Source organism: Lolium perenne, chromosome 1, assembly GCF_019359855.2.
Source record: "Lolium perenne isolate Kyuss_39 chromosome 1, Kyuss_2.0, whole genome shotgun sequence".
Lineage (NCBI taxonomy): Eukaryota > Viridiplantae > Streptophyta > Magnoliopsida > Poales > Poaceae > Lolium > Lolium perenne.
Genome location: NC_067244.2, coordinates 5,899,661 through 5,910,787, shown reverse-complemented (window position 1 = coordinate 5,910,787; position 11,127 = coordinate 5,899,661). Strand labels below are relative to the sequence as shown.

Sequence of the window (11,127 nt, the reverse complement as noted above, 5' to 3'; positions counted from 1 at the left end):
TATCATGCCTATGTTTAGAGTACTTTGATCCCAGCTCACAATGTTTTACAATAACTTGATCAAGATTGTGTTGGCTTCATGTCACCTCAAAAATTATTTTGTTATCACTTACCTACTCGAGGACGAGCAGGAGTTAAGCTTGGGGATGCCGATACGTCTCAAACGTATCTATAATTTTTGATGCTCCATGCTTGTTTTACACCAATTTATATATGTTTTGCTTATGCTTGGTTGCACTTTTATATATTTTCCGGCACTAACCTATTAACAAGATGCCACAGTGTCAGTTCCCTATTTTCTGTTGTTTCGTATTTTAGTAAAGTTGTACAGGAAATATTCTCGGAATTGGACGAAACAAAAGCTGAAGTCAATATTTTTCCGTAACAAAGACAAAGTCCAGAGGGGGGTCGAAGAAAGGCAGCAGGGCGGCCAGACCACACCTAGGTGCGGCCTGGCCCTGGCCCGCGCCTAGGGGTGGTGTGGGCCCTCCTGGCCTCCACCGACCTCTCCCTTCCGCCTATAAGAAGCCTCCCGACGTGTGAACCTTAAATCAATCAGCCTCTGCCCACGAAAAGTTGCGTAGCCCCACTGCCGTCGAACACAAGATCCGTGGGACAGAAGTCTCTGTTCCGGCACCCTGTCGGGATGGGGAATTGCCCCCGGAGCCATCTCCATCGACTCCACCGCCATCTCCATCGCCGTTGCTGACTCCCACGATGAGGAGTGAGTAGTTCTCTCCCGAGGCTGAGGGCTTTACTGGTAGCTATGTGGTCTATTTATCTCTCCATGTATGATCTTTATGTGATCATGAGCTTTGTAATCTAGTTGAATAAGTAGATGTTATTCTTCAACTATTGTGCTACTCAAGTAGTTTTATTATGTGATCTCCGGGGACACCTTGTCCAACGGTGTGAAGGTGACAGTGTGCACACCGTGTTTGTTTCTTATGCTTAATTTATAGAAATACTTATGAATTGTGGTGACTAGTTAGTACCATCTTTGTATGCTCAAAGTGACAGCGTGGGGTGTCCATAGATTGGGAATGCGAACTTTAAGGAATGCTTATGCAGACCTACGCAATTACTACTTACAACCATCCATATTACTTGTATTTCACTATCTCTTCGCCGAACTAGTGCACCTATACACCTGACAAGTGTATTGGGTGTGTTGGGGACACAAGAGACTTCTTGTATCGTAATTGCAGGGTTGCTTGAGAGGGATATCTTTGACCTCTACCTCCCTGAGTTTGATAAACCCACGCTGTATAAGCATTCCTTAAAGTTCGCATTCCTAATATATGGACACCCCACACTGTCACTTTGAGCATACAAAGATGGTACTAACTAGTCACCACAATTCATAAGTATTTCTATAAATTAAGCATAAGAAACAAACACGGTGTGCACACTGTCACCTACACACCGTTGGACAAGGTGTCCCCGGAGATCACATAATAAAACCACTTGAGTAGCATAGTAGTTGAAGAATAACATCTACTTATTCAACTAGATTACAAAGCTCATGATCACATAAAGATCATACATGGAGAGATAGATTACCCACATAGCTACCGGTAAAGCCCTCAGCCTCGGGGGAGAACTACTCACTCCTCATCACGGGAGTCAGCAATTGCGATGAAGATGGCGGTGGAGTCGATGGAGATGGCTCCGGGGGCAATTTCCCGTCCCGGCAGGGTGACGGAATAGAGACTTCTGTCCCCCGAATCTTGTCTGCGACTGTGGCGGAGCTACAGAACTTTTCGTGGACGGAGGCCGATTGATTTTGGGCATCGGGAGGCTTCTTATAGGCGGAAGGGTGAGGTCGGTGGAGGCCATGTGGCCCCACACCACCCCTAGGCGCGAGCCAGGGCCAGGCCGCGCCTAGGCATGGTCTGGCCACCCTGTGGCCCCCTTTGTCTCTCCTCCGGACTTCGTCTTCATTACGGAAATATAAGATCTTCGACTTTTGTTTCACCCAATTCCGAGAATATTTTCTGTACAACTTTTCTGAAATACAAAACAGCAGAAAACAGGGAACTGTCACTGTGGCATCTTGTCAATAGGTTAGTGCCGGAAAATGTATAAAAGTGCAACGAAGTGTGAGCAAAACATATAGGAATTGGTGTAAAACAAGCATGGAGCATCAAAAATTATAGATACGTTTGCAACGTATCAGCCTCCGGTGATGATTTCCCCCTCCGGCAGGGTGCCGGGAAGAGCTTCAGAACCCTCCCGAGCTAGGGTCTGCAATGGCGGCCGCGACTGAACTTTTCGTGGATGGAGGCTCGGGTGTTTAGGTTTTTCCCGAGATAGTGAATATATAGGCGGAAGGGCGAGGTCGGTGGAGCCCAGGGGGCCCACACCACCCCTAGGCACGGGCCAGGGCCAGGCCGCGCCTAGGGCTGGTCTGGCCGCCCTGCTTCCTTTCTTCGACTCCCCTTCGGACTTCATCCTCGTTACGGTAAAATATTGACTTCGGCTTTTATTTCGTCTAATTCCGAGAATATTTCCTGTACAACTTTTGTGAAATACAAAACAGCAGAAAACAGGGAACTAGCACTATGGCATCTTGTTAACTAGAAGGATACCTCGCGCGTTGCAGCGGGAATCTTCTAAGAAATTATATTGTCTAAATGAAATGGTATAATACATATGGAATATGAATTTTCTATAGAAGTATGCATTATTTAATTGGTCAAAATAGTTGAGATGCTAAATTTAATTCACATTATTTTTTTAATTTGATGGCTATAAATTAGCTATGTGGACATTTTAATCAAAAAATGGTAACATAGATAGCTTACATGCAAGGATACATCAATAATGAATGTTAGTGGGGATGACATGGACATTTGATTGGCTAATGGAATAGATGATGTGGATGGCTTGCATGTAGAGATAGACTAACATTAATTGCAGTTAGTGGGGTTTTGCTTTATAAGAAGTATAGATAGGTTAGTGCCGGAAAATGTATAAAAGTGCAACGAAGCATGAGCAAAACATATACAAATTGGTGTAAAACAAGCATAGAGCATCAAAAATTATAGATACGTTTGAGACGTATCACGGCCGCAACGACACACCTAGCGGAAGCTGACCTAGTGGGATCCGAGCAGGAGCAGGACCTCCACCACCACCACCTCTGCCACCACCTCTAAACTACTAGTGCACCCCATCGCCCAGAACTGGAGGTCGAGGTCAATGGGCTCCCCTCCACTCGACCCCGATATATCTCAACCGCACCAGGAAAGACGCGATTAACATTCTCTATTGCCTGGCCTTCATCGGCAAGGCAATGGAGCAGTAGTACGCCCACGCGGACTCGCAGGGCGGAAGTACTCGCGCTCATCCACCAGTGGAGCAGCCTCCACAGCCGCCCAACACGCAAATGCCAATTGCATGGTCGCTAACACACAAAACTTCCCCCCTCCAGCGTCATGAGCCCAACTAACGGAGGACGCCGCTCACTCCACCAACGAGCCGCGACCCGAGTGCCGCATGATCGCCGCGAATGGCCATCCAGTGGACGCATGCACCCACATCAGCAACGACCAGCAGTGGCGAGCCCGTAACTGGTGACATGCGCCAGGCGATTAACAACACCCTCGCCAATCGCCAATAGGAACAGGCCAATCTAGAGAAGGCGCGCAGGAACTCCTTCACTCCCTTCTGGCCGGCATGCTTCAGTCCCATGATCAAGGGCGAATCTTATCCTGAGGGATTCGAGGGTCCACGATACATCGAGAAGTACGATACCTTCCTCGATCCCGGGGTGTGCAACAGAGCATCACCTGGAGTCGACATTGGCTCCCTTCATGGGTCTCTCAAGCTGTCCCGACGCCCGAATCCTACGATGACTCCATGAAGCGCTCAGGGACTACTGATGGAGATATATCCCACAGGTTCTATCACCAGAAGGACTCGCCCGGGCGACTAGGCTAGGGCCAGGGGCCTCACTTAACTCGCCTGGCCGACTGGATCTGGAGGTAGCCTAGGAGAGTAGCTACATGGCCCATTAGGCCCGTGAGTCGCTAACAGAATCGCACACTTTAAACCCTAATCAGGGATGCTCATATAAACACCCGACATGGAACCCTAGACCGACGATTCGATCTTCATACTACCTTGCGAGTCACCATAGCTGACATGCAGGACCCCATTGTAACTCTCCAATCAATACAAATAGCAAGAAGTAGGCCTTTTACTCTCCCGAGGGGCTGAACCTGGGTAAACCCTAGTCTTCGTGCAATATCGATCCCTAAATGGCTCCGGAACTCTCAAGTGCTACCCTTATAGCAAATGTCGTGGACATATCCACGACAATGTATACCAGGAAAACCCAGTGTGTACACTCGATCTCAATGGATTGTAAACTATGGGACAAAATCCTTGATAAATATCCAACATTCGAGCTTTATTTATTTATTATAGCATGAGAAACATTGTTGTAATAAAAGAAAATGTACACAAACGACAGAGACAGCATAGCAGTGAAACAAACATGCATGACAAGAGCATGCAACTCGCAGGAGAGTGATTACTCGTATCTCACAATAACCTTAAACTGATTGGCCTTGGGGCGTCTGTTACTCTCGGACCTGAGCTTCTCCTGTGCAAGGATCAGTGAATCGTTGTGTCTCTTACCAGTAAGCTGCACCTCTTTAAGGTTTTTCAAGTGCCCGATGCCAACAATTCTCCTCCCCGAACCCTCATAAAATGTCACCGAAAGCTCCTCGAGCTTATCCATGCATCCTCTCTCGAACTGGATCACTTGAGGGGAGGAGCAATAGGTTGAGCACAAAGAAAGCGTCCTCAACACTGGCAACCGGTGGGTACTACGTAGAACAAGTGTATGATCACTGATGCAAGCCCGCCACAGCTTGATGCTCTGTAGACTGGGCAGCTTACAGAGGATGCCGAATATGTGGTCACCGCTTAAGTTTAACCAAATACCTCCAAAGAAGGTAAGATGTGATAGTGTGCTCACCCAGTGTGGCAATTTTGTGATTTCTCCATCGATGAAAAGGTAACGAAGGAGCCGTGGCGGCGAGGACAGTCTATCGAGAAAATCCAGTTTGCCGACGCAGGTCCCTAAGCGGCCAATGCCGAGAGACCGAAGGGAATATAACTTGCTCAGGGAGAGGGCAACCTCTTCGAGAATCTTCGGATCGCCTATCTTAAGCTTGTCAACATGCAAGTTGTCGTTAACAAACAAGAATATGCGACGCAGTTGTCCTAGTTCACCAAACTCTCGAGCAACATCAACATTATCTATCTCTGCACGCTCCACCTCGCGCAATGCCTTCATTTTAGAGATCCCCTTGGGAAGCGTCCACCAAATCATCCATTTATTCCCGTGGGACAAATCCATGCGCTCAACTTTCTCTAGCGTTATCACTGTTTTTGGCAGCTCGTTAAGGTTTGTCTCACGCACATCAAGAACTTGCAAGTGCTCTAGCTCACCGACTTTATTAGGCATCACACTGATATCGGTACCCTTTAAGCTTAGAAACTTTAGGAGGTACATCTGGCAAATAACCACCACATGCTTGCTTTCAAGGCCTTGGCAGCCTTCAAGATCAAGTACCCTCAGCAGGGTGAACTCCCTCAACCGATCAAATAAATGCTGCCCATTGAGCTCAAACATGCTCAGCGATCGGACATGTTGCATGTCCATCCTCTCCATGCTATGCCTCCTCTCATGTTCTATGCCTTGGATGGAAAGGCGACGGACTCGGTCATAAAACATCCCTTCATATTGCCCACCTACCAGGCTAACGAAGTTAGCCTCCAGAGATTTGGACACCATGACCTCAAGCATCATGTCATGCACCCGACACACCTCAATCCTTCCAGCGTACCCCCAAGAGGATGCTGGAATAATCATGCTCCTACTCACCAGCTCATCAAAGTAGGATTTTGCAACCTCCAACAAAGTGAATCCCCGCTTATCCTCAACCAATCCTTCAGCGACCCATCTGTACAAGAGCCTATTTTTGTTGATTTCATAGTCCTCTGGGAAAAGGCTAAGATACATCATGCAAGCCTTGAGGTGATAAGGCAGGTGGTTGTAACTGAGTGTGAGTATTTGCCCCATCCCCTCGAGGGTAGGGTTGCTCTGCATCTGCGAACCAATTGATTTGCAAATGGTTTCCAACATATCTTTCCTCTCTGGATATTTATAGCTAGACAAGAGGCTGGCTATGCTAACAATGACCAAAGGTAGCCCAGCACACTTCTTCAGAATATTGTCCATTGTAACTTCAATCTGTTCATGAGGAGGAGCATCCATGGTGCCAAATGCTCTACTAGGGGACAACTTCCTAGAGTATTCTGGATTGAGTGGCTGCATGCGGTAGATGTAATACTCGTCAGCACTTGGATTACTGCATTCTTTGGCCACAGTCTCTATCCGAGTAGTTACAATGATTCTGCTGCCGCATTTGTTGTTTAGAAACTTGGAATGGATTGCATCCCACGCTGCTACTGTCCATACATATTCATATTCATATTCATATTCATATTCGAGCATTAGCGAGATCAAGTTTCATCTCCAACAACCGTATACTAAAAATAAGTATGTCGACTTCAAAAATAGTAAGCCGCATGTTTTCCAGACTTCGACGTTATGTTGTACAATACTGTTTTGATCAGTAATGTGAAATAGCACAAAAAGATTTGTCACCGTTTTCTATATATTGTAAATTTAACACAACAACATCTACTGGTGTACAAACATTTCATGTGATTTAAGTCACCCATTTGGGTTCGGGGATAAGAACAATCCAAAACAATCATAAGGCATAAAGATAGGAATTATCTAATAATCTACATTTAATTTGGGAGGAAAACACAAGGATCTCACGATGATCATCAAATTATGGTGCTAACTTATAATAGTGTAAAATTATAAAATGATGCCATCTTTGCCCGAGAGTGAACAAATGGTGGTTGAGCTACATGTAGCTTTTTATTTTCAAACAAATAAAATTCGAATCTCAAAGTTTCAAAAATCAGAAACAAAAATCAAGGGGTAGCCAACGATGTATACTGATCCCGTAAATCTCAATACAAAATACTTTATATTCTACACACAAAAATGAAAATATCTGACAAATTAGATAGTGTTTGAAATATGCACTAATCACTGTTAGTAAAATTTTTTCTTTGTCCAATTTTGTAATTTTGTGTAGCCTAGAATATAAAATAGCTCGTACGAAGATTTTACATGTTTGTAATATACATCATTATCTATACCCCTAGAATTTTGTTTAAGATTTTTTTGATATTCTAAAATACAAATTTTGTGTATTTAAAAATAAAGGTCTACTTGTAGCTCGGCCTCTGTTTTTAGTTTTCCTGCCATCTTATAGTATTCTATATTTGTATACATAAAAACAGTGGTCAATATTTATAGAAAACTACAATATAGTAAATGAAGGGAAACATATAGAAGTATTACACTTTTTCTTTTGACAAGGATGAATTTACTTTGAGTAAAATCAAATCAATCATAAAATAAAAAGAGAAAGAGAAAATATAATAAGTCAAGCCAAACTACAATAACGATCGGTTGTTCCTATTTCCATGGTTTTAAAAAATTCTACTCTTTTTATTTTGATGAGTTTGGACTTAACGGTTTAGGTTCCATCATATATAAATGATATGATTTATTCATGTTATTTAAAATTAGCAGGAACATATATCTATCCAACCGGTTGAGGCGGTAATTCCATATGCCATTATAAGGCCAAAGTTACATGTTTTGGATCTTGGCTTTTATAATGGATAATACAATAATAGAGTAAATTACAACTGAGGTTCATAGAAATCTTAGCTATCAATATATTGTACTAACATTCATTAATGATAGTCTATCTAATAATGCAACCTATCCACATCTATCCTATTGTCAACGTCAACCCACTAATATTCATTAATATTTGTTTAACTTTACATACAAGCTATCCACATCATCTATTCTTTTAGCCATCCAAATGTCCACATTGTTATTTTTTAGCCGTCTGATTAATGAGATCACACCATCCTAGACTACACAAGTAAATTGTGTGCAACTAGAACATCAGAATTAGTTTCTTCCTTAATTGTCTCAGCCTACCAAGCAAATTGTCTGACAATTATTTTCAATGATGAAAATCATGTAGCTAATATTTGAAGCATCCATAAGTTTTCGGTGGATCGGCACATCATAAATGTGAGCGATGGATCCATCTCTTGCAGCGTTTAATTTTAATTAATCTTACCAAGGATGAAGATAGTTTCAGTGGGGTTTAACAAGTTCAGGTTCCTGGTGAAGTTCATGTATCTTGATCTCCTAAATGGACATACGCCTTTTTTATTTAAAAAAATTAGGAAGATGAAGATACCACTTAAAATTAAGATTTTCATGTTGTTTTTACTTAGAAAAGTTCTTCTTACAAAGGATAATTTGGCTAAAAGAATTTGGAATGGGAATAATAAGTGTTTTTCATATGACCAAGATGAATCAATTCAACATCTTTTTATTTGTCGTCCTCTTCCAAATATTATTTGGCGCATCGTGTATATTTCTTTTAATATTTCATCACGTACGAGCACCACTAATATTTTCGGGAATTGGTTGACGGGTGTCTCTAAAAATGATAAAGCTAACATCCTAGTTGGAAGGTGCACTTTACTATGGGCTATATGAAAAATGCGCAATAACGTCATATTACACAATGCAAGGCCTGCCTCTTTTATGCAGGTTTGACAAAAATGTAATCTAGATGGAGTTCAAGAGGCATGAAATTTTGTCAAACTCAAAGGTTGTCGTCAGCTCACGTCATTAGACAAGTATAACTGGTTAAATAAAACTATTAATTAATAGTAACATGTACTTTCTTTTTATATGTACCTCTTGTTGTTGAGAAGGGCTTTGAGCTTGGAGCCGAGTTGGTCCGCATCCATCATGTCGATGCCGGCCAATGGATCATTTTCCTTGTTACCTTCCTCATTACCTGCTTCCCTCTTGAACATCTGCTGCCGCACACGCTTCAACAGTTCCTTTAGATCCTCCCCCATGTTGAACATCTGAGACACCGACACTTGCGCTTGTCGGTAGAACACTACCTCCAACTATCGGCACACTTCCATGGCCAATGTTGTTTTTCCAAGCCCCCCAAACCCCACAATGGAGAACACCTTGAGCTTCATGTCACGCTCTGCTCCATTTTCATACACCCCTGCCTTCACCTTCTCTGCAAGGGCATTTTCCTGGTCCTCCATGCCCACAATCTGACCAGTGTGGTCGGTAGAGCGTATCCCTCGCGCGGCCGACGATGCTGCCATCGTCGGGGCTCACTAGTGGAAAACGGGGCATTAGCACCGGTTCGTAAGGGCCTTTTTTACCGGTTGCCCAACCGGTGCAACGCATCCGGTGCTAAAGGCCCCACCCCCCTTTAGCACCGGTTCAGTTACAAACCGGTGCTAAAGGGGCACCATGTGGCTGGCTGCCGAGCGCCCGGCCGGAGGACCTTTAGCACCGGTTCGTAACACGAACCGATGCTAAAGGTTTCTGCCGCGGCAGCGTTTTGGGGCGCTTCCCTGCCGCGGCAGGGAAGTTCACCAAAACGCTACCGCGGCAGGGAAGTTCACCAGAACGCTGCCGCGGCAGAGTCTGCCGTCACGCCCCATTTGAAACACGTTAATGCACACATATAGGAAACCATTATATTACACAAAAACATCGTTATGAATATATAGATCGAAGTGACCTCTTTCATCGTGCTTGGCCGAACATATTACATAATGGTACGGTACACACGTTCATGCATATTTGTGTACAATAGAATTTCTATGGATCATCGGTTTCCAAAATCGATTGGGCGCTGATGGTATTCTCCGTTTGGATCTATGACTTGCTGAAGTAAGAATCCCGCCAATTCTTCTTAAATTGCTCGTACACGCTCGGTTGCTAGAAGACCGTCCCGCAACCGTTCGATCTAATAATTTAAAGAAGGTGGTCAATATATATATATATATGAATGAAGCACAACACAATTGATCGATGGTGATAAAAAAAATTATGAATATTGTTTACGTACTTCAAGTTGTTCTAAAATTCTCCCTGTCTGGTGGGTCATCTGGCGAATGAACTCGCAAACGTAGAATCCACATAAATTATTCCCGTCTTGTTGCCTCAAGCACTTGACGAGAACAGAGTTCAATCAAAATAATAATCAAGGATGGTAATGGTATTGAAACTAGAATCAAAGAGATGCGCGGGCCTAGGTAGTAGTACTTACCGGTATATGTTTAATTTCAAGCTCGCTTTTCCACACACCCGGAGCCTTCTTGGTGAACCGTTTCCAAGCCCTGCCCGGCAAAGAAAATGAATAAAATAGTTATGAATTACTTGATATCGGGAAAAAAACGAAAATTGCCGATATACAGCCCTAATGATTGAAATTACCTCTAGAGGATCTCAGCCATGTCTCCCCACGCCGCAAGGGGTTTACTTTTCGAGTCCCTGACTTCTACTATTCCGGCATCAGGTTCAATGATTAGCAGGATAAAGTGAAACCTACGCACATGCATAACTCATCAATTACACTTAACATCGAGTAAGAGAAATAGATTTAATGTGTCCAAGACGGTAACACTCAGTGAAAGTTGTAAGGAAATAGTATTTCCCTTCTATGTGCGTGTTGCCTTAACGCCGATACCAAGTTATCCTCTGTGTCCTTGGTAAAGCGTTGGACACTATGCTCATTCACGGTATATGGGTCAATGAACCCAATGTCATAGATTTGTCCTAAACGGCATTCGCGGATCTTCATTCTACATAATATAGTGAGTATAATTATGCATGCAATGGACGAGCCACAGTAGAGACTTAATTACATAAATAATACTTATAGACAGTAGGCACTGATCAAAGATTTGTCGAGGGCATCTTGATTGAATAACTGAAATAATTCAAAAAATTTGATGTTTATCACGTCATTTCCACGCCCGTAGTGCTCATCTTTGATTGCTAGCATGATCCAGTTCTGACTTTCCTTACAGGCAGCCAAGTACCACTTATGCAGTTTTCGCATTTGTGTTGGTAGATGCTGCACCTCCTCAGATCTGACGAGAGCTT

General features: G+C 43.5%; 2 protein-coding genes across 2 annotated transcripts; both read right to left on the bottom strand.

Annotated features, from left to right (window-relative positions):
• Positions 1–4,492: 4,492 nt before the first annotated feature.
• Positions 4,493–6,436, bottom strand: LOC139835972 (disease resistance protein PIK6-NP-like). The gene has a single exon (XM_071825929.1). It carries the CDS (start codon positions 6,352–6,354, stop codon positions 4,540–4,542), a length of 1,815 nt encoding a protein of 604 aa, XP_071682030.1. The 5' UTR covers positions 6,355–6,436; the 3' UTR covers positions 4,493–4,539.
• Positions 6,437–8,888: 2,452 nt separating this feature from the next.
• LOC139831204 (uncharacterized) lies at positions 8,889–9,332 on the bottom strand. The gene is made up of 2 exons (XM_071820552.1): positions 9,186–9,332; positions 8,889–9,074 (listed from the first exon to the last, which is right to left on the bottom strand). The coding sequence occupies exons 1-2, from the start codon at positions 9,330–9,332 to the stop codon at positions 8,889–8,891; spliced, it is 333 nt and encodes a 110-aa protein (XP_071676653.1).
• Between the last annotated feature and the right edge of the window lie 1,795 nt (positions 9,333–11,127).